Source organism: Schistocerca americana, chromosome 2, assembly GCF_021461395.2.
Source record: "Schistocerca americana isolate TAMUIC-IGC-003095 chromosome 2, iqSchAmer2.1, whole genome shotgun sequence".
In the NCBI taxonomy this organism is placed as follows: Eukaryota; Metazoa; Arthropoda; class Insecta; order Orthoptera; family Acrididae; genus Schistocerca; species Schistocerca americana.
In genome coordinates, this window is record NC_060120.1 from 113,646,963 (window position 1) to 113,672,157 (window position 25,195).

The 25,195-nt window shown below is 37.8% G+C and overlaps 1 protein-coding gene across 3 annotated transcripts in view; it reads left to right on the forward strand.

The window, feature by feature from the left end:
* Window positions 1-20,129, forward strand: part of LOC124596608 (leukocyte elastase inhibitor-like) — a 170,053-nt gene extending 149,924 nt beyond the window's left edge. The window contains exon 8 of one of the 3 annotated variants that reach the window (XM_047135827.1): window positions 19,825-20,129. In XM_047135827.1, coding sequence (XP_046991783.1) covers window positions 19,825-19,961 — 137 coding nt within the window. In that variant the 3' untranslated portion in view covers window positions 19,962-20,129. The remainder of the gene's footprint in view (window positions 1-19,824) is intronic. The other 2 variants (XM_047135828.1, XM_047135832.1) reach the window with 2 other exon arrangements.
* Window positions 20,130-25,195: the final 5,066 nt, after the last annotated feature.

Here is a 25,195-nt window from a genome sequence, read left to right on the forward strand (position 1 = left end):
GTGGTGTCTTGATAGTCTTTACTCCTGGAGAATCGACAATGTCTTTCATTTTTCCACTGACAAAACTGCTGGTATGAATTTCTGGCGGCAGAAATGGTTTCTTCCACCATCTTTACATCTTGGGCCCGTTGCCTTTCCATTCAATGAAACTATGAAATTCGTAGGGATCATGCTCGATAGGAAACTTGGTACTTCCTGTGGTGCCGATTGAACCACCCTCCTCCGTTTGTACCAGTCCCTTCTCTGTTCAAAACTTGACTATGGGTGCTTTGTTAATGCGTCTGCATGTCCATCCCTCTTATGCCATCTCAACGCTATCCGCCACTGTGGCATCCGTTTGGCCATTGCACTTTTTACATTAGCCCAGTTGAGAGTCTGTATGCTGAAGCTGCTGAAATATCACTGTCCTACCGCTGTGACTTTCTCCTCAGAAAGTATGCATGCTGTTTGCCTACCATGCATGGCCACCCATCCTATGCTTCCTTCTTTGATGATCCCTTTAATCACCAGTATGGGGCATGTCCCTCATCTCAGTTACCTCCTGGAGTCCACTTTCAGCACTTGCTCCAGCGGCTTAACGTCACACTACCTGCAACTTTCCCGGTGGGTGTGAACCCTTCACCACCTTGACTTTGTGAAGTGGCCCATGTTAACCTTAGCCTTCATTTGCTTCCTAAGGACACTACTCCAGCCATACTCCATCACTTCAGCTTCATGACCTTCGCATGGAATGTTGCGATAGTATACACTGATGGCTTTCGGACTGACCATGGGGTCGGGTGTGCCTTCCTCATTGGCACCTGTGACTTTCAGTATTGGCTTCCGGCACACTGCTCAGTATTTACAGCCGAGCCCTTCACCTTGTATCAGGCCATGGAGTACATCCGGTGACACAGACTTTTCAATTGTGTCCTCTGCTCAGACTCACTCAGCATCCTTCAAGGTCTATATGTGCTGTACACCACCCATCCCTTAGTGCAACTGGTCCAGGAAAACTGTCATTTGCTTACATTTGGTGGAGCCACTGTGATGTTTATGTGGGTTCCTGGTCATGTCGGTCTGCCAGGAAACGAGGCTGCTGACACTGCTGCCAAGGCTGCAGTCCTCGTACCTCAGTCTGCTAGTTCCTATATTCCCTCCGCTGATCTCTGTGTTGCCATCTGTCAGAGGTGGTGTCCCTTTGGCATCACCAATGGTCCTCTCTTCATGGGAATAAGCTCTGGCTTATTAAACCTCTCCCAGTGGCTTGGACAAGTTCCTCTCAGCCCTCCCACCGGGAGGAGGTCATTTTAACTCGGCTGCATATTGGACACTGCCTTTATAGCCATCGTCATTTGATAAGTAACGCTACCCCACTAATTTGTACACTTTGTGCCCAAGTTTTAACTGTCTGCCACTTGCTGACGGAATGCTCATTTTTTAACCATTTACGCTCCCACTTGGGTTTGCCGTCTGAGTTATCAGCCATTTTAGCAAATGACGTGCAGGCTGTCGACTGCGTTTTACTTTTTCTCCACCAAAGCCATATGGCAAAGGCCATTTCATTTCAGTTTTAGACCTCCATTTCTGTATGGTATCTTTTTTAGTCCTTTCTCCATGTCTCTGTTTTTAGCTGTCTTCTCTTATGTCAGCTGGGACTGATGTATAGTCGTTTTTGAACTATTCTCTGTCTTCATGTTCTATAGTTTTGACTTGGGTGCATATGACCCCAGTTGTTTTTGTGCCCTAAAGCAGAACAAAACCAAATTAAGGTTTGTATTAGGATAAAGTAATTTACAGTGAGTGAGGAGGAGGATGTATTAGTTGCTTACATTTGGAAATAACATACAGAGTTTGTGTACACGCAACTCACAGCTTGTGGGTTAGCAGCACATATCTGTATCTACATCCATACTTTGTAAAACACTGTAAAGTAATTGAATGGATTAGCAACAATTGGAAAGGATAGACGCTACTAACCATATAGAGGAGACACAATGAAAATGACTGATAGAAATTATTCAGCTATCATTGGATGTTAACAACAAAACTCACATAAATTTACATAAGTTTAAAAACACACACACACACACACACACACACACACACACACACTCACACAAAAGCACTGTCATCTCTGGCCACTAAGGCCTGACTACAAGTTTGTCTGAGGGGGCAGCCATCTTTTATAGGATGGATAGTGGGAATAAAGAAGAGTGTGAGTTGAGTGGGAATGTGGAGTACAGGTGGACTAAGGTGCCAATGTTGCTGTGAGAGTGTAGTGCATGGACATGAAGGGAAAATGGCAGTGGGGTGCAAGTTGTGGCATTGGAAGGCTGTGTGGGCGAGGGGGAGGCGGGGGAGAGGAAAAAGATAGAAGTAAAAAAGGGGAAATGACTCTGCAAGTGTAGTGGTGTGATGAAAGTTTTGTATAGGGCTGGAGTGATAGCAGGGAGGGGATAGATAGGTGAAGAGCAGGGACTAGCAAAGGTTGAGGCCACAGTGACTATGAGAGTGGAGGATATGTTGCAGGGAGGGTTCCCAACTTTGCAGTTCAGAAAACTGGTGTTGGTGTGATGAATCCAAATGACACAGGCTGTGAAGCAGTCATAGAAGTTGAGCTCATTGTGTTGGGTGGCAGTCTCAGCAACAGGGCAGTCCCATGGTGTCTTGATCACAGTCTGGTGGTGACCACATGTATGGAAAGACAGCTTGTTTGTCATGCCCACACAGAATACAGCACAATGGTTGCAGTGAAGTTGGTAGTCACATGGCTGCTTTCACAGGTGACCATGTCTTAGATGGGGTATGAGATGCCTGTCACAGGACTCAAGTAGTTGCCAGAGGGACGATATATGTGACGGGTCTTGTATCTAGGTGTACTGCAGAGATATGAGGCACGGGGCAAGGGATCAGAAGCAGGGGTGCAATAGGAACAGACAAGAACATAACATTGGTTTGTGGGCAGCTGAATACCATAATAGGAAAAGTGGGGAGGATAGTGGGAAATATATTTCTCGTTTCAAGATATGATGAGAGGCAGTCAAAATCATGGCAGAAAATATAATTCTTTTGCTCCAGTCCTGAAATTCCCATGGCAAGTCATTAGATCTACCATGAGTTTCATCTGCCTACTGCTCAAGCCCACGATTGCAGAATTTCTCTTAAAACATGCTTTTGGTATCATTAGCTTGCCATGCATTTGTTTTTGGATTTTAGTCCAATGTTCTACGAGCTCTCTCCTGATCCAGCTACATAATTTAGATTCCACCATTGCCTATGTTATGGTTAAGGCAGGTTCCAGTCCACCAAATGGATATGTTGCCCCTACCCTGGTGAACCTTTCAACTTGTTCGTTACCATGGACACATGGCACATTTGCCTTGTTGCTGTCTCCTAACCACACAAGGGTTTCATGGCATTCTGCAATAATCTTTGCACTAGTCACAGGGGCTGACAGATTTTTTAAAGCTACTTGTCTGAATGAATGCTACAGTTCTAGTAACACCTATACGTATTTACCTCTCCAAATACTCTCATAGCAAATATCTCCACCTGGAATGTTACACCCAGCTTTTATAGAACTACTATGCTCTTTAGTCAAGGCTGCATCCACCCAATTCACACCAGCTCCAGCACCTTTATCTGTTTTGGACACCTACATAATACTCCACAAACCATCTAATGGTGTGTGGTGTATCTCCTCAGTATGCCATACTACGTCACCTGAACAGGTTCCTGGTTCTTTCTTTCACTGTTCTTTCTCCTATAGTTGCAAAGAAAAGTTTATTGAAGCAGCTGGAAATTACTGTATTTTCAGCTGAAATTTCCCTAAGTTTAGCACTTTCATTCTGTTAGTATGGGATTCTGTAATTCCTAAGGGTCATCAGTTTTTACCAGTTTTGAAACAGCACAACCTCCATTGTAACTCAAAGATGTAATGGGGCATTTTAAGCACAGTCTTCAGCCCAACAATGGGAGAGCTGCTTCTTTCACCCCTTATGCCATGATAGGATGAAATCTGCAACTTTTTGAGCTCCTTAGCATCCACCTTCTGTTCTACTTTGTTCCTCCATACTGTAACCCTATAAATTATCATATATCTTTTTATAGATGTGTAGATGCATTGTATACTTTTGGGGCTAAGACCTCATTTTTTCCATAGGCCCTCCTAGCTCACATAAGAGCACATTTTGCCTTGCGTCCAGGGTTAACTCTAGCTTCTTCACACCACACTACTGCTAGGATATTGTTGAAGAGCTTAAAGTTCCTGTGCTGTACCAAATTTCACAATATTCAGAGTGAACTGTGCCAGTGTTCTAACAGTACTTCCAAATTTGCATATATCGCTATCACCAATCATCTGTGTGTCCTTGACAAATACAGTCTTTAGCATTTATCTCCTTTATGAGCTCTTTCACCACCAGGTTCACAGTATTGGGGACAAGACCCTATTTAGCTGACACTCTAGTGGTGTTGATCACATCTCTCATGGTGCTGCCACCTTTTGTCTACTTGGAATTCTCGTAATCCACGTACATATACTGGCGTTGATGCCATGCATTTCCGCAGATTTAACCATGATTTTGAAGGTCTTGTAGCTGAAAACCCTCTCAAAATCCAGGAAGATGCAAAGCCCATTTCTTGAAAGAGTGGTGGTTTTTCTTCATTCCCAACAGACTGGTGAACAGCTCTTTCACATGATTTGCCTGGTTGACATGTATGTTGGTTTGATATAAGAGAACCTCAGTTAACTTCCTTTCCCTAATGTGCTTGATAACAGTTTTTCAAATGCCTTGGAACAAATTGTAACTAATCCACTTTACCTGCTTTGGGGCCCTTGGTACCTGCTTTGGCACTCTTGCTAGTTTACACTTCTTCTCTCAATCAATGCCAGTGACAAAAAGGATGGTTCCAGTAATGTAGCCCACACAGTGTAGTGTTTTGGAATTTCGGCATAAATTCTAGAACCACTCGACCTTCTACCGTCTCGAATACACAATGTTTTAGATGTGAGAGTGAGATGATAGAATACGACCTACTGTGGGTAATCCTACCTACTGCCCGTCACATGTTTGTGTGTGCAGGTTTCAAGTTTGTCATTGGAAGACTGTAGACTCAGTGGTCAAATGGCACCGACAAGTACTTGTTGGTTGATCCATGGAGGTCATAGTGAAAGAGCATGGAAGAACTATGGAACTTCTATGTTGTTCTGTGTTAATTGTATCAGTGACCATTGTTATAAATAACACAAACATTTGAGATTCAGAAACTCTTATCTTGAACTTGCCGGAGGCAAGACGTATTTTATGATTTGTTTGTAATAGAGTTGTGGTTGTTAAGCCAACTCTTTTCTAAAATTTCCTTAAATCTGTTTCTAATGTAAGACAATATGAGTGACTTACAAGAAGTCAAATGTTTATATGTGAAGTGTGAACATTGTTCTTTATGAAGCTCAGATATACCAGTAGTTGTTGAAAAGTATTCTTCGAGTACCTAATTATTTTGCAACCAGAGAGATAGTCTTTAAGGTTCCTGTAACTAGCATCATTCTTCGGAGAAGAAGGTTATACAGATTCCAGAAGCTGGCGATCCAGAGAAGAAGATCGGCTGTGTACACCAAGTAAGTCAACTCATATAAGAGAAGTGGGAAGTTTGGACATACACTTCACACACTCTTAGTCATCCAAAACATTAGAACAGTATTTCATGTTGGATATAAATCACTTTTACTTCCACGTGTGACATATTTGTGAATGATAGCGACTTCGGGTTTCACAGTTCTCTGTTGTTTGCAGGTAAGAATATCAGTCACAGTCACAATGTTGAGGGGCATAATAATTTCACCAGGATAACACACTGTTTGTCAGGGTGGACCAGAAAAACCTCACAATTAAATATGATTGCACAATGAAAGAATGTTAATGTCCATTAAGACTACCTCTACCAGTGTAAATCCAGCTACTCTTCCCATACAGATTGACATAGTTATTATAATGGCAAATTCTGGTCACAGCCTCTTTCAACTCTCAGCATGAACAACATAATGATGATGTTACAAGACAGCTTGCTGGTTGCAGACTTTTGGATGCATAGATGTTGCTCAAGTTAGTTCTGGTGGCAGATGCAATTTTGGGGAAGGGGAGGCTATTTAGAGATAGGTAGGCGAATATGATGTGATTTATGAAAATACTTTGAAAACTGGGTAGGTTAGTTTCTGCTACTTTGTGTGGACTATAAGACTTTACTCTTATGTGGCTTATGAAAAATATTGAAGGTTAGTAAAATATTATGCTTCTACTATTAGAAATCCCATACTTATGGGTAAGGCACCTGCCTTGAAAATAATCTTTTATATTCATAAATTATTCAAAACCATAATTAGTGTCTCAATTAATTAGTGAGCTGTGTCATCAGATTCAGAGAAATCATAGTAATAAAGGTACACTATTTGAGTTGAGAATCTTGTAAGCATTAAAGCAAAATAGGCAGTCAGAATTAGAGGTTCCTGACTTTCAATGTCAGTTATTTTAAACATTAATTAGTTACACCTAATTTAAAGTACATTTTCAAAAGGAGTAATACATCTATCTTTCAAATGAATGGTAACAACACATTGCATTTTGTCCATTAATTCAAAGCGTTTCCCCATTACTTACAATAGTCGTGGTTTCATTCAGCATTCAGGTGTTTCTTGACTTCATGAAGGTATTTGACACACTGCTGCAATAGTTTCCTGTTGAACATGTACGAGCGGTAAAAGCCTAACCACATAGTTCACACTTCTTGAAGAATAAAAAGGTATGTATGGAGCAGACACTGTCATTGTCTAAACGCAAGGCCTAATTGTGTAACATTTATTTCACAGTTAAGTTGAAGCATTGTTGTTGTTCTAACCAACACAGGTTTCTTGTCCGAAACTGGGCCGTGAACTGACTGACTGAAACTTGGGCCCTTATATATCCTCACAATAATAGGTGCTGAAACTATACATTGTTCGAAGTTTAATTTACAGAAATTACAATTAAAACTTAACTCATTAAATTAACTGAATACATGGAAAAATTGGTTCTTTTCAACAGTTTCTTCTACTACAAGGGTCAAGCCAAATTATTTGTTTAAATCATTAAATTAACAAATATAGTTACACAAACAATACTTTGGACAAAACTGTTAATTACTTTGGAATTAACTAAGAGCCGGCTTTGCTAACACGTTTTCGAATAGAGCAAATAGATCCTTTAAGAATAGTCTTAGTTGTTCCTCCAAACGTTTATACTTAGAACAGAATTTATAGTTGCTAATACATCAACAATAGGATTTAAGTTACGAAACAACCACTGATTTCACCCTATAACAAAAGATACTAACTAGTAACAGTCAAAATAAATTAGAACATCAATTACATACATAAAACTAAGGCATAAAATTTGATCTGGTGTCTTTAAGACTGAGGGCCAACCTTTCTCTTTTATGAAAATGCAGATTATATTCACAAATGTTAATGGCAATTAGTTAAAAGTGAAAAATGAATTTTAACGAGCCAGATGGCAAAACAAGAGGAGGAGTAAAATTATCCCAGCTTGCTTCAACACACACTGTCCCACACTACCGCTTAGTTAAAGAGAAAAATAAGCTAACCAAAAATTGGCCCAGATTTGCTACTGAATTCAAGATGTCTTTGCAGATAGAACTCTATGCATTAGTTTTAATGGAACAATATCGACAGATATAAATGTATGTAATTTCCAGAGTACTCCACAGAAGTGTGCAAAGATTGTTACTGTTTACAATGTATATAAACGATCTAGTAGAAAGCATTGTGAGCTCTGTAAGACTGTTGGGCAGATGATGCGGTTGCCTATAAGAAAGTAGCAATGTCAGAGGACAGTGCTGATTTGTAGGGCAACCTGCAGGGGATTCATGGCTGGTGCAGCCCTCTCATATACCCATACATCTTGAAAAATGACCATGGTGTGAAAATCTGAGAAATTAGGGCTAATACAGAGCCATACCCTCATTCACTCTTCCTAGGTGCCATGTCCAAGCAGAACAGGTGTAATCTTACCCTCCCACACATCTGAGAAACCTTAATTGATACTGTTGAGGAACTGTTTCATGAATAGTCTTTTATTTGTTTTTAAGTACAAAGCTACACACATCAAAAAAAGTTTTGCATCACCCCGCTTCCCAGAACTCCTGAAGACATATGTTGACTGTGGATATTGTATCACAGACACAGTCCCTTTGACTGCTCAGAGATGTAACTAAACATGCCCAAAGATGTAAACAACAATGCATGAGCAGTGCATATTAGACGGGTTCCGACAGCCAATCAGTTCCAGTCATTCCACCAGGAAGGAGGTACACGGCTCGTGTTGTCTGTAGTTCAACCATGCCTAGATGGTCAATACCATGGTTCGAATCCAGCTGAATTGTTACTCTGTGCCAGGAAGGGCTCTCAACAAGGGAAGTGTCCAGGCATCTCAGAGTGAACCAAAGTGATGATGTTCAGACATGGAGAAAATACAGAGAGACAGGAACTGTCAATTACATGCCTCGCTCAGGCCACCTAAGAGCTACTACTGTAGTGGATGACCACTACCTATGGATTATGGCTCGGAGGAACCCTAACAGCAATGCCACCACGTTGAATAATGCTTTTCGTGCAGCCACAGGATGTCTTGTTACGACTCAAACTGTGCGCAATAGGCTGCATGATGCACAACTTCACTCCCGACATCCATGGCAAGGTCCATCTTTGCAACCAAGACACCAAGCAGTGCAGTACAGATGGGCCCAACATGCTGAATGGACTGCTCAGGATTGGTATCACATTCTCTTCACCGATGAGAGTCGCATGTGCCTTCAACCAGACAATCGTCGGAGACGAGCTTACAGGCAAACCGGTCAGGCTGAATGCCTTAGACACATTGTCCAGCAAGTGCAGCAAGGTGGAGGTTCCCTACTGTTTTGGGGTGGCATTATGAGGGGCCGACGTACACCACTGGTGGTAATGGAAGGCGCCATAATGGGTGTATGATACGTGAATGCCATCTTCTGACAGACAGTGCAACCATATCGGCAGCATATTGGCGAGGCATTCGTCTTCTTGGATAACAATTCATGCCCCCGTTGTGCACATCTTGTGAATAACTTGCTTCAGGATAACTACATCGCTCAACTAGAGTGGCCAGCATGCACTCCAGACATGAACCCTATCGAACATGTCTGGAATAGATTGGAAAGGGCTGTTTATGGACGACGTGACCCACCAACCGCTCTGAGGGATCTATGCCGAATCATCATTGAGGAGTGGGACAATCTGGACCAACAGTGTCTTAATGAACTTGTGAATAGTATGCCACGAAAAATATAGGCATGAAACAATGCAAGAGGACACGCTACTCGGTCTTAGAGGTACTGGTGTGTACAGCAATCAGGACACCATCTCTGAAGGTCTCACTTTGTGATGGTACAACATGCAGTGTGTGGTTTCCATGAGCTATAACAAAGGCAGAAATGACGTTTATGTTGATCTCTATTCCAAATTTCTGTACAAGTTCCGTAACTCTCGGAACCGAGGTGATGCAAATCTTTTTTTTTTATGTGTGTATTAAATATATCAAATTGTAATGTTTATCTGAATATCTTATTTTGTCTTACTCCTGTGTCATTTTACCCTAAAATGACATATTAAGCACTTTTTACAAGAATTTCAAAAACATATGATTTACTCAATTTAAAAATATGACACCAAGATAGCAAAATTTACAGGTGAATGAAATTTTCAGGTGAATGAGCAAGGTCCTGATACAAATTTTATTTAGCATCATGGTTTATGAATCAATAATGACCTAAAAACAAAACGGTACAGTATATCATTTTAGTAGGACTTCCCCTACATATTAAGTTTCTGTAACTTGCTTGTCTTTTGTTAATGTATAACTTGATTAATTTCACATCCCTGAAGGTCCTCCTATTTAATGAGATCAATGGAACCGGAAGCAGTGAATCAATGAAAAGATGATTAAAGCTATCAATACATTGTTTGCACATCTTTACAAGAATACCCTGAGTAGCCTGCCCCAAACAATCTTCACTGACCAACTTCTTGGAGGGTTTATTGCTACAATAATGACTATGTTACTTGTAAACTTGAAGACATGTTGAAATTTCAGTTTAAGATATATAGTATGTATTACATTATTTATTATTACTTCATGTATTACAGCTTGAGAATATGTTGAAATATCTGTTTTAGTTACAATTACATGAAAAGGATAGTTGCTACTCACCATATAATGGAGATGCTGAGTCACAGATAGGCACAACTAAAAGACTTTCAGAAAATGAGCTTTTGGCCAACAAGTCCTTCATCAGGAATAGAACAGACACACACACACACACACACACACACACACACACACACACACACACACACACAAATGCAGTTTACACACATAACTGCAGTCCCTTGCTGCTGGGACCTGCTGTGGCCTCAGCAGCCAGAGATTGTGGTCATGTGTGTGAGAGTTGTGTTTGCATGAGTGTGTGTGTCTGATGAAGGCCTTATTGGCCAAAAACTCATTTTCTGACAGTCTTTTTGTAGTGCCTGTCTTCAACTCAGCATCTCTTCTATATGGTGAGTAGCAACTATACTTTGTCAAAAACCAGGTCACATGGCAATACAAAGCCAAGTTCTTGGATCACAGCTGACATCAAAACTTCCTGTGGAACTCTAAAGAGATTAATTTCTAAAATGAAAACATCCACAGACCCACAATTCATAGAATATGTCAGGAATTACAAGAGGGTATATAGAAAAGTAATTGCTAAAGCAAAATTCATGAGTAATGATAGTTTTATAAGACAGTCTGAAAACAAATCAAAAGCCATATGGGGTATTGTGAAGACTGAAACGGGGAAGAGTTGTGAAAACCAGGACATTAGCCTCAACAATTTAAAAAAATGTCAATATTAATAAACAAAATTTGCCAAATTATATTAACAATTATTTCATAAATGCAACAGTTTCATTAAGCTTAAAATTTACAAATGAAGAAAAACCTGAACATCCAAAAACAGCTTGTAGGATGAGGGTGAGGTGTTGAAAGTGATACAAAGCTTGAAACCCGAAATGTTGGCTGGCATAGATGAGGTGCCTGTGTCAATCATAACAAGGACAGCACCACAAATCGCAAAGCCCTTTGCACACATAGCCAGTTTATCATTCAGTGAAGGAGCTTTTCCAGAAAGGCTGCAAATTTCAAAAGTGAAGCCATTATTTAAAAACGGCGACAAGTATAAGGTAAAAAAACTATCGCCCAATATCTCTCCTCCCAGCATTTTCAAAAATATTAGAAAAACTGATGAAGTACTGAATCAACAAATATCTAAATGACCATAATTTACTAAACAGAAATCATCATGGTTTCCAAGCACGTAAAAATACCAAAACAGCAGTAATGTGCTATACTGAACAAATAATCAAAAATCTAGAAAAAGATTATAGTGTAGTAGGAGTAAATTTAGACCTCTCCAAAGCTTTTGACACTGTGAACCAGGACATTATTTTAGAAAAATTGGAAGCGTTGGGTATACATGGGATAGGATAAAATGGTTTGAATCATACCTAAAAAACAGAACACAGGTTGTAGGACTGACATCAACTTACTCCAACCACAAAATAAATTCAGTATCAGAGGCAAAAAAAAATGTAGAAATAGGAGTACCACAAGGCAGCATCCTAGGGCCCATATTGTTTCTTGTCTATATAAATGATTTTCACACCTCAGATGATGCAGCCAAAGCAATAATATTTGAAGATGATACTAGTGTGATAATAAGTGCACCAAAGCAATTGCTACCAACAACTGCTGATAAAGTACTAAATTACATCCACTCTTGGTTCAATGCAAACAGATTGACATTGAATGTAAATAAAACAAATTATATGCAGTTTGGGAAAAGATGTCAAAATGTAAATCTCGATATGATGTGGGGTGACAAAGCCTTAGACAGAGTGACATCTACAAAATTGCTGGAGATTCATGTGGATGAAAACTTAAATTTTAATGACGACGTAATAAAACTTGCACAGAAACTTAATTCAGCATGTTTTTACCTCAGAATTATTGCAAATGTTTGTGCCTCAGAGGGTGCCAGAATGGCATATTTTGGCTATTTTCAATCTCTTGCCACATACGGAATAATATTTTGGGGCTCCACAACAGGGCGCCGAAAACAAATTTTTTTGTTGCAGAAGAGGGCCATCCGAATAATAACTCACAGTCATCCACAGACACACTGCAAACCCATATTCAAAAAGCTTAGAATACTTACTATACCATCATTATACATATACAAATAGGTATTGTATGTCAGGACCCACATTGGAGATTTTCAGACAAATGCCGACTGTCATAACTACAATACCCGTGATAGCGCAGCACTCCATACTCAGCGAACAAAAAGAACGAATACACAAAGGCATGTGAGCCATATTGGTGCAAAACTGTACAATTCACTGCCAGTCAACATCAGGCAGTTAGAAGATCATAACAAATTGAAAACAGAATTTAAAAAATTTCTAGTAGAACAATGTTTTTATTCTGTAAATGACTATGTGGGTCAATAAATTTTTTCTGATGATATTTATAAAGGCAAAATGGAAAATACTCTATCTGTATCTTATCATTCATGTTATTATTCTGACAGTTATGTTTGACTTAGGATTTGATGAATGAAAAAATGTCATGTCCATTATTATCAACATGTGGGTGCTGTAAGAAGCCTCAGAAGCTGACCATACTTCTGTTGTTAATGACTTTTGTGTGGTATCCTACTATTGATGTGGCAATAATGGTTCAGTATTGACTTCAAGATATCTACAATATCCACTGTTCAGCACACTGCTTATTGTTTCACTGACTGTGACATCACATCAATAAAGACTTCAATGGCACGTCAGTAGCTGAAGAAATATGTCATATGTGAGGTAGAATTACATAAAAGCAGAACTCATAATTTATTATTACTGCACTTCACAGACATTGCCTGCTTGTTAATGAATAACATAACTGATTCCATAGCCCTGAAGGCTCTTCATGATGTGTGAAGGAATGAAAGAGGTGTTTCATTAAGCATGAGACAGAGAAGTTGCAGGAATAAATCTGAAACTTTGGACTGACAGCAAAGATCAAAATATCAGAATAATATTGGTAGTTGTTGGTAGCTGATTACCCAGACATGAGGCCACTGTAAGATAAGTTAATGCATAAAAGATGAAGTAGACATAATAACAAATAAAATAAGAAAAAGGAAGTAACAAGAAAAAATACATCTTGATAGACTGAGAGGGACAGATGGCGGGAAATGGTTTTGGTGGTAGTTGTGATAGTGGTAGTAATGCCAGTTGCATGGAACAGGAGTAGTAGGTATGCTGTAAAGGAGAATAGAGAAATTAAGGCAGATGTAAATAGTGCTTCTGGCTGCTAAATATTCTGCTGCAGTTGTAATGTAGTGGTAACTATTAATTGTATTTATTTACAATGCTTAATCTGAATCTCAGTAACATACACACAAAGCAATGTAGACATAACTGGAATAAATTTGTGGCTTTTATTTCAATCAAAATTGACTTACATTTCAGCTATACCTATACTGGTTCATAAGAGAATCCCAATTCCACAGGAGCCAGTGTCTTTTAAGGCTGACCATCCTTTCATATTGATTATAAAAGAAGGCCAAGTGCAAACATATTTTTGTTGGACACTTCACTAATTCACGAAGTAAATGGTATTACACGCAACAGCTATTTTATGGTGCAAATCTGTTAATTTTGTTGCAGCAAACTTAAAACAAAATAACATAAATGTTATTTCAGTATCAGCGTCATTTTTAAAAGTACTGAAAATGTGTGTATATATAGTGTAACATTCTATTTAACACTGCTTCTGACAAGAAATATAAGCCTGGTTCCACCTAAGCAAACTAAGAGGCGGCATCGCAGCTGAAACTGTAACTAACTTCTTACAGAACACTTTCTGAAATCACAACAATTTTACAGTCGAAAAACTGGAAACAAAGGGAATAAATAATAGCTTCAAAATTGGTGTTGATTTCGACCTAAAAGATAAAATAATGGACGACAGTATATGGCCGAAGAACATTGTGATAAAACGTTTTGTATTCCGGAGGATACCCAGTGCATCAGTTGGATAAACTCCCAAGACCAAGAACATTCCAGTGAAAAAGGAAATGATATCATCGAAGAAATAGCGAGTGTAAATGTGCAGTGCCTCAGAACAAAACTTGATACATTATCACTGTTTGTTGACGAAGTGAGACCTGATGTATTATGTATATGTGAACACTGGCTAGCCCAACCACAAACAGAAAATACAACAGAAACATTGAATATTTAGAAATGGTGTAAAGAAATTACTATCCATGGTGGTGTGGCTCTGTAAGTAAATAGTAAACTCAGTGCCAATAAAATTGACTTAAGTAAATTATGTGTAGATCTAGACCTAGAATTAGCTGCTTTGAGACTGTCAGATGCCAACTTAATAGTTGTTTCTCTCTGCCATTCCCCAGATGGAAATTTTGAAAATTTCCTCTATGAGTTGCAAAGCTATCTGTGTTACCTAGTGCACTTAGGGACAAAAATTGCTTTATGTGGAGACTTCGACATTCATATTGGAGAAGGTAATGATGAAGAAAGAGCTTTCATGAACTTAGTAAGCAGCTATGGGCTATTCGTAGGAAACTCTACCAAAAAGAGGAGCTATTTGTCTTGACACAATTGTGACAAACCTAAATAGTTGGAACTGCAAAGTAAGTGTGGTGGACCCTATACTAGCAGATCACCATGCAGTAATCATGAAGTTATGGACAAACTCAGCAAGTACTCAACAAATTCCCAGCTGGCATTCAAATTATGTATTCAGAAATAGAATTATTACAAAGAAAAGCTTAGATGATTTCAAAACTACAGTGTCTTCTATAGATTGGCACCAAATAATTGATGAACTGCCACCAAATTCTGCATTCAATCACATGTTCCAGACCCTTAAAGTGAAATTTGATGAACATTTCCCATTAAAACCCAAGAGATATTCAAATGCTAAATCAAAATGTAGACAAAAAACTAACAAAGTAAAGAGGTGGTATGCTCCTAGACTAGCCAAAATAAAATGTATTGTCCAAATAGTAAATGACGAGGTCAAAGCTGCTAAAGATATAGATATTAAGGATAGACTGTACTCTAGTTATTTACAGGCCAAAAGGATCTACAGAAAGGAAGTAGAAAAAGCAAAGAAGGAAAGCAATGCCAGATTTATTGAAGAAGCTCACAATCCTTGTAAATCAGCATGGGACCTGGTTAATGAGCACAGGAAAAAGCCCACCTCTTGTTCTAATTCTTGCAGTCCAGATGAGTTTAATGACTATTTATAAGAACAGTGGAAAACACACTAGATGAAATTCCTGACTTTGGAATAGAGCCTGCAGCTGCTGTGAAATTTGAGAATACATGCAGTATGATAATGTGGAAGAGAGTATATCCAAAAGAAATAATAAAAATTATAAAAAGCTACAAATCTTCAGGGAGCCCTGATATTTATGGCATGTCCTGTACTATGTTAAAAACTATAATCAGTGAAATTGCACAGCCATTAGCAGTAGTAATAAATAAAAGCCTGCATGGAGGGGAATTTCCAGACTCCTGAAAGTAGCATGCACAGTGCCTGTTTACAAAAAAGGCAGTCCACATGAGGTGTCAAGCTACAGGCCCATATCTATAATACCAGTACTAGTGAAGGTGATGGAATCGATAACGAAAGAACAACTTTGAAGGAAATAGTCTCTTTTATGATGCCATGTCTCCGCAATACCCCTTTTTTCCAGGAGTGCTAGTTCTGCAAGGTTCACAGGAGAGCTTTTGTGAAGTTTGGTATGTAGGAGACAAGGTACTGGTGGAATTGAAGCTGTGGGGATGGGGCGTGAGTCGTGCTTGGGTATCTCAGATAGTACAGCACTTGCCCGCAAAAGGAAAAAGGTCCCGAGTTCAAGTCTCGGTCCGGCACACAGTTTTAAACTGCCAGGAAGTTTCATATCAGTGTGCACTCCACTGCTGAGTGAAAATCTCATTCTGAAGCACTACACTTAGCAGTCCGCAGCTCATGGTCTTGCGGTAGCATTCTCGCTTCCCACACACGAGGTCCCCAGTTCGATTCCCGGCGGGGTCAGGGATTTTTCCTGTCTCGAGATGATGGGGTGTTGTTGTGTTGTCTTCATCATCATTCATCCCCATTATGATCGGAGGAAGGCAATGGCAAACCAGCTCCACTAGGACCGTGCTTAGTACGTCAGTGTGGGTCTCCCACATCGTCCCTTACGCTCCTCGGAGTATGAGACCTCATCATTATCATACTTAGCAATCACAAACAACAGCTCACTTGATCAGAGATCCATACATAAATTCTAGGAAGCTGCATAGGTCACACCAATATTAAAGAAACGGAATATGAGTTATCTGCCGAGTTACAGACCTATGTCCATAACATCGATTTGCAGCAGAATTTTTGAATTAGCTAAAAAAATGATTTATTGACAAATAGTGTAATGGAAGCAGACAGTTGGTCCCAAACTACTTGTGAAGCCAACTACTAGAGCAAAATGTTTAGTTTCTGATAATCAGAGCCATAACAGGATGCCATTAAAAACAACAAATACAAAATCCAAAATTATTACTTTTAGAAAACCATAATATGATCATCCTAATTTATCCTCTTTATTGAACAAACCATAATCATAGTACGTACCCCACAGACTTTCGATCCAGGGTAGAACTCAGTAGCTGAATGCCTTTTTCAGCATCATTTACAGAAATACAGAAATCTGTAATGAATAGAAAATAATGTTTCCCTCCTCTTGCAGCATGTGTCAACCACTGCCATCATCCTGTCCAGTAATTCAGCAGCAACAGAAGGATATAAAATGTACATGGGATGTTTTCCTTTTACAGAAGCAACATTACATTTAGTTCATTGGCACAGACTACGCCCACATACATATAAGACTTAAACAGTGGTTCCATTAACCTGCAACAGCCCTAGGTTACACACTGGAAACAACAGCATTTCATCAGGTTAACAAATAATACAAAAGCACCTGTAACAAGGTCAGCAGTATCAGACTGCTACACAAACTATTAGAGAAACACTGGTGCCTTACAAGAATGCCTTTAGTGTTCCTTTAAAATGCCATTGACACATTGCAAAGGACTGATCACTATTAAATCCAGCAACTTGTCTCCAAACCATAAATAGTACTTTGTATTTCAGAAGAGATAGACCATGACAACAGCGACGAACAGTTCCAAGTGACTACTTCAGTAAACTCTCAGCAGAGGCACAGTACATCATACCTTACTTTGAACATTTTCTTAATCACGTTTACAGCAACACAAATGCAGTTATCATGTTTTCCAATCAAGAATTGATACTTCTGCAAAAACACTCCCTGAAGCACGGCACTGAGCACACCACTTGTTCCTGACCAATTCCTTTGGTTCACCACTCATGCCTTGCCTGTCACGTTTCCACCCTGCCCCACAGCAGTCAGCAACCACTTCACTCACAGCTGATCACCACTGGTAGAGAATCTCCAGTGCTTTCAAGCCTGAAGATAGGTCACTGTTCCTTGATTCAACTATCAATAAGCACCAACATGGCACAATAGCCAACAAGGATTCAGAAAATATCATTCTTGTGAAGCAAAACTAGCTCTTTATTCACACAAAGTGAAAAGTGCTGTAGACAGTGGATCTCAAATTGATTCCGTATCTCTAGATTTCCAGACGGCTTTTGACACCATTCCTCAAAAGAGACTTGTAATCATATGTGTGCCTATGGAGAACTGCCTCAGTTGTGCAACTGGATTCATGACTTCCTGTGAGACATGGTCACAGTTCATAATAATCAATGAGTAAAACAGAAGTGATAACTGGCTTTCTCAAAGGATATGTTACAGGCCCTGTTCCTAATATATATAAATGACTTAGGAGACACTCTGAGAAGCCCTCTTAGATTGTTTGAACTTACCATCAGGTGATCAAAACCAATTCCAAAATGATATAGACAATATATTTGTGTTGTGCAAAATGTGCCAATTGACTGTGAATAATGAGAAGTGAGAAATCATCCACATGAGTGCTAAAAGGAATCTGCTAAAGTTTGATTACACAATAAATAACATACAACTAAAGGCTGTGAATTAAACTAAATACATAGGGATTACAGTTATGAATAACTTAAATTTGACTGATCACATCGATAATGTTGTGGGGAAAGTGAACCAAAGACTATGATTTATTAGCAGAATACTTAGAAGATGCAGCAAGTCTAATGATGAGACTGCCTACATTATGCTTACCCATTGTCTTCTGGAGTATTGCTGCATAGTGTGGAATCCACATCAGAAAAGATTGACGAAGGACATTGAAAAAGTTCAAAGATGGACAGGTCATGCAATATTATCATAAAATAGGGGAGCAGGCATCACTGATATAATAAAGCAAAGGTGTTTTTCATTATGGCAGGATCTGTTGATGAAATTTCAATCAACAATTTCCTCCTCCAAATGTGTAAACATTTTGTTGGTGCACACCTACTTAGGGAGCAATGATCACTGTAATGAAATAAGAGAAATCAGATCTCATATAGAAAGATTTAACTATTCATTCTTCCTGTGCACTGTTCAAGAATGGAAAGGTAGAGAAACAGCTTGACAGTGGTGCCAGGCACTTAACTGTAAATTGCAGAATAGTCATGTTGATGCAGATGTAGATACGTAAATTTCAAATAATTTGGGCATCCTTCTGTTGTTAACGCTCTATGATGGTCTGCCTTTTGTATGTTATCCTACTTGCATCAATGTGGCAATAATCCTTGAGTATTGACTTTTCTATATCTACAGTATATGCACATTGTTCAGCATGCTGCTTATTTGTTGGTTGGCTGTTGTATCACATCAACACAGACTTTGATGGCACACCAGCAGTTGAAAATCTATGTCATGTATCATGTAAAATTACATGAGAGCTTTGTGTGATGTTGTAGATAAAAACGTCAGCTGAACAGTGTAATAGGAAGAGCATTTGCCTTTTCAAAGATGTTGCTTTTCTTCAAATATAGTAATCTAGAAGTAATGCAAAAATTATCTGTGTATGTACATTGGCACAGCTCATAATTTTTATTAGTGTACCCGTAGAATTGTCCTCCTTATTAATGTGTAACATGACTGATTTCAAATGCTGAAAGCTCTTCTTCATGATGTGTGAAGGAATGAAGGAAGTGAATGAACAAAAATGTAAAACTTTGAATTCACAGCCAAGATCAAAGTACCAGAACAATATTGGTAGCTGTTAGTAACTGAACATCCAGACATGAGACCACCATGAGATAAGTAAATGCAGAAAAAAACGCAGAAGGAATACATGCCGTAACACACAAAATAAGAAAAATGAAATATCAAGAATTAAAGTCATGTCGATAGAGTGAGAGATACAAATGGAGAGAAAGGGTTTTGGTGGTGGTGGTGGTGGTGATAATGTTAACTTCATGAAGAAGGAGGAACTATGTTGTAAAGGAGAATGGAGAAACTGGACTGAATGGAAATGATACTTCTAGTTGCTAAACATTCTGCTGCAGTTCTAATAATGTGTTGACTGTTAATTATATTCCTTTAAAGTGCTTAACCTGAATGTAACATGCACACAAAGCAAAACTGACATATGTTAAACAACTTTATATCACTCAAAGTTGATTTTTATTTCAGGTGCAGTTATCCGTTACAAGAAGGCCAAAATTCCATGTGAGCCAGTTTCTTTCAAGGCAGACCATCCTTTCACATTCTTCATTAAGGAATGCCAAACGCAAACAAATATTTTTGTTGGACACTTAATTATTCCATGAAGTAATTAATATCACACATAGCAGCTATTTTGTGCTGTGAATTCTGTTAATTTTGTTGCAACTAATTTACTAAAACAAAAATATTACAACTAATACAATATATCAATGTATTTATTAAATATGCTGAAAATGTATGATAATATATCTTAACATTCTGTGTATTGTTGCTGATGAGAAGAAATATGAATTTAAATTAACAGAGAAAAATGTGTAAAACATAAAATAAATGTTTTGATAACAACTTTGATTTTAACATGTCACTGATCATTGGTCCTGGATGAATTATTTTACGAAACAACTTTGATTCCATCAGGAAATGTTGTGTTAAGCAACCATAGACAATAAGGAAGGTGAAGCACATAGCAGTCAGTTGCAATCCCATTAGCTTTTATTATTCTTTCAAATCTTCAGCATGCGGGATGCTATCCAGAATGAATTCAAGTTTGAACAGCCATTGCTACAATTGTTAAACCAGTTCACCTTTGGTATTTGGAATGCAATGATTAACAGACACATGATTTGCTGGCAGGTGATGCTGCACTCCTCTCTGCTAGCCACATGCCTGTGGCTTCCCAGCCGATCAGGTGTCCATTACTTGCTGTATTCCAAATGATGAATACAAACTAAGTTTAACAACTGTAGCAACAGCTGTTGAAACTTGAATTCATTCTGGATAGAAGATTGCTATTTATAGCTGAAATCTAGATTTGCAAGAATAATAAATGGCCGGCCGTGGTGGCCGAGTGGTTCTAGGTGCTTCAGTCTGGAACTGTGCGACCGCTACGGTCGCAGGTTTGAATCCTGCCTCGGGCATGGATGTGTGTGATGTCCTTAGGTTAGTTAGGTTTAAGTAGTTCTAAGTTCTAGGGGACTGATGACCACAGATGTTAAGTCCCATAATGCTCAGAGCCATTTGAACCATTTGAACCAATAATAAATGCCAATGGGATTGTGACTGACCGCTGTGTGCCTCTCCTTCCTTTGTTTTATGGTATTTACATCTTCATTTTCCTAACAATAACTGGTAAAAAATCTTTTGCCTTTTCTGCAGGAGATATATTTTATTATTATTCTGCCTCTTCTTACTGTACATAGCGATTATTTATTGAGCACAAGTACTTCATTTCCACTTGATAGTCTAATCCTGTAGGTAAAGCACTACCTTTATGTAGCTCTACATTAAAATTTGTCCTGCTTTTGAATGGAGACTTCTGAAAATTTCTCTTAAAAAAAAAAAAAAAAGATGGAGGTAGCTCATCTGCACCACAAACACTGTTGTTGGAGGCAGGAAGAGTACCAGAGCATTTCTGACGAGCAAATTAGACATTCAAAATCATAACACCAGTTAACTGCAAGAAGGATGTGAGATACACTAAATGAAAATATATTAGAAAATTTCAGCCAGAGTGCAATACCAAACAAGGTTCTAAACTTGAAGAATGCACCAGTATTAATGTTACAGTATTTTTAAGAACACTGCAAAAGGAAAAATTCCTTGGAAAAGGTCTTCTGGATCTGCAGTTACTTCCCGTGAAGTATGCAACACAAGGCAGACTGCAAGTAATGTGTAGCAACTAAATAAGAATTAGGAATTGACGCACATCTATATAATGAGAAACATATGTGGCTTTTAGTGTGAAGAATATTCTGGCACCGAACGAGGTGGCACAGTGGTTAACACACTGGACTTGGGCTCAGGTGGATGACAGTTCAATCCCGCGTCCGGCCATCCTCATTTAGGTTTTCCATGATGTCCCTAAATTGATTCAGGCAAATGTCAGGATGGTTCCTTTGAAAGGGCACAGCCGACTTCCTTCTCCATCTTTCCTTAATGATGGGACCAATGACCTCGCTGTTTGGTCCCTTCCCCCAAATCAGCCAACCAACCAACCTCATCCCTCCTTCACCCCCAATATTCTGGCTTCAGTTGAAGACACACACGGAAGAACGTACTAAACCACAGTTTTTAAAAATTAAGAAAAAGTGGGATTTGTGAGTGACACTGTAAAAACTATATCAATTTACTTTATTATTATTTTTAACAAAGATTCTTACAGGGAGAACCAATTAATCTTTCTGATTAGTCAAATCTTTTATCATGCATCGTAACATGAGAAATAATAACTGATTAATAAAAAAGGACAATATCATGTGAAGATTGTTTGGCACATTTTCAAACACCCACAATGGCAAATTACCATAACTCTAGCGAGATGTGTTTTCTAGTCTTATCATTGTATAAAAAGTTTAATGTAGTTTAAATGAATTTATTCTAAAAAATACACACAATACATTTGTACTTAAGAACGATCAGTGTTATTTTAGTAATTCCTGTAAATCCTTCAGCACTGCAGGTTTTATAAGTGTTTTATAAATCTTGGACCATCATATTTGAGAGGAAATGTCAAATTACTAATAGTAAACCTACCTAGTATTTGTTTTTGTTCTAATATTTACAGCATCAAAATTCTCTCATCTCTGTACCTTATCAGGAAGATGTTTTACTGTAATAAGCAAGTGACCTGTCATTTTTACAACATTGGAAGGTTACTTTACTCTCGCCTTATTGATGAGTTCCGTCTACTGATCTGGAACATAAATGAAAGGTAACTGTCTTTTGTTTTTCTCAGTTAGCCCAAAATCATAATCACAGGGTAAATACACATGATCTGGTACTAGATACTTACATTTCACAAAGTAGAATCTCCCTGACTGTATAAAGTACATCCAAAAGCTAACATGAGAGAAGTTTTTTATTTTGACAAAAACAAAAATCTGAATACACAATAACGTGATGTACACTGTCAGGAATGACTGCTATAATACACTGCTGAAGATATGAAATAATGTAATCTGACCCATAACCTGCTACTTCCTCTTACATCGTAACATCATTATTAGATATATTATGTTCACAGAAGTTAGATGTCCACAACTGGCATTTGAAGAACGCAATTCATATAGACAAGTGGCACATACACATATAGTGTCACATGTCAAAAGCAATGAATTATTAGTTTTTGAATATTCTGTGCCAGATTCAGATTTTCTTAGGTAGCACCAGCCAGTTTAACATGAGAGTACAGTTTCACTTCTAGTTCATTTTTTTCTGACTATTTTCCTCAGACAATTTTTTATATGCTAAGGTGTTCACGGACATGACAGCTATCACTACATGGTATTGCAAAGCCAATATTGAAAAAATGTATGAAATATTTTACAATACATCTCAAACTAAGGGGTCTTTATTGCTGTCTTGGTACTTTGTTGATAAAGATTGTATATCTCACTAATATTTAGATCTGACCACAAATATGTCATGTTGGATCTATTTTTCCTGGAGTAGTGACTTAACTGCATAGGATTAGATTAAATTTACTTTTTGTTCTAATTGATCTATAGTGAGGAGACCCTCTTGGATGTGGAACATGTCAGAAAACAAGAATACAAAGTAAATATAACAAAATAAGAACAGATATGCTAATATACCTCCCACAGATTCCAAATGAAATTGCCTGTAAGGATGTGGAATCGCTAAAAAAAGGATATCTTATGCATATTTAGATTTAAAAGGATGTAAACCTTGTCACCAAGTACTAAATGTTCAATACACTTAGTTGCATATGATATACTTATGCTAATTTAGCCATGCATTGTGAGGATATAAGAGGGACCTTAGTTGTTCCACTGGTCCATTAGTTGAAAATGTTTCTGATAGGATTGTAACTCTTAATAAATAAAAAGATAAGTCTAGTAGTTCTTTTCAAAAGTTCACACAAAATCACATTGCATATTTATTTATGAAGTTTGATTCCTATCACTAAAAACCAGGCATCATTATAGATAAAAAATGTTTGTGTTGGTCTCCTTGTAATCACATATGATGGATAACTTTAAATTATATTCACTCAAAAGAATGAGAATCATGAATTAATTGGCACACAAAGTAATTTTTCCTACTGCAGAGCAAGAAATTGTCTACAAGGCACGTGGAATGATGATAATAGTTCGTTAAAGTACAATGGCATGTTTACATATGTTACTTGTTAAGTCTTTCACTGATTCTGATAGTCACTGCTCATATCCTCAAATAATCTCAAGGCTACTTCAAACAACAACACTAGAGCCCATACTGTCGAGAATACTGAAATCCCAGAGCAAGTTACATACTGACCAAGACTTAACTCCAGCAAAAACTATAAACACAATAATGGTATTGTGCATGCTTCTTCCTTTTATAGATACATGCTAGAATACTATGTGATTTTTTAATTTGATTTTTACCAACCATAAATTTCCCTGGGTCAAATTATTCCTTTTTAAATAGAAGTAACAATTACTGTCAGATTTTGTTTATCAAACTACCAATATGAGCAGTTGCTATTAAAAGACACAGAACCAAATTATGCTTAAACTATGAGGATTCTTGTCTTTTAGGTATGGCATCCATACTGATTATTAAAATTTGGATATTAAAAATTACACAATTCTTAATTATGCCAATTACATGTTTATTTTTGGTGTTGTTGGGTTCAGAAAATGAGCAAAATTTGGTCTACAGTTTAAAGGTAATCTACTTTTCTGAATCCATCGATTAGCTCACTAGATTTTTATGGATGCCTTCTAGATCAAAAACATTGAAATACAATAACTCTTGAAATGCATCATTTCCAGCAAAACTAACTAATACAAAACACTAAGAACAATGCATTGCAATATCTGAATAAATTGATTTCACAGCCAAAATTAGTTTACATTAGTCTGTAATTTCATGTAATGTGTGCACATATAACAGAGTCTATCATCAAAATACTAGGTAAGAATAACAGCAAGGAAAGAAAAAAGCTAGTATAGATCCTTACTATTGTAATTAGGAGTATAAAAGACTTAGAAGGGTGGTGGGGGCCAAACATACCCCATGGAATTATACAGGTGAATATTACAAAATAGTAACCTGGATAATTCCATGGTAAAAAATTTACATATATGTCAATATTTTGAATATTATGTCATAAATTTCAGTAATTTTAAGTAAGTCCATGAAGGCACTGGTCATCTATTTACATTTTTGTACAAAAACAGAAAAAATAACAAAATTCAATCTTTCTTATTTGCTGCATAGTTTCAAAGTTTAGTTATAAATAAAATTTGAAAAAATTACAAAATTCACATTACTGTACATCTTAAATTCACATTAACCAATAGTCATTAATGAACTTGAAAATATTAACAAA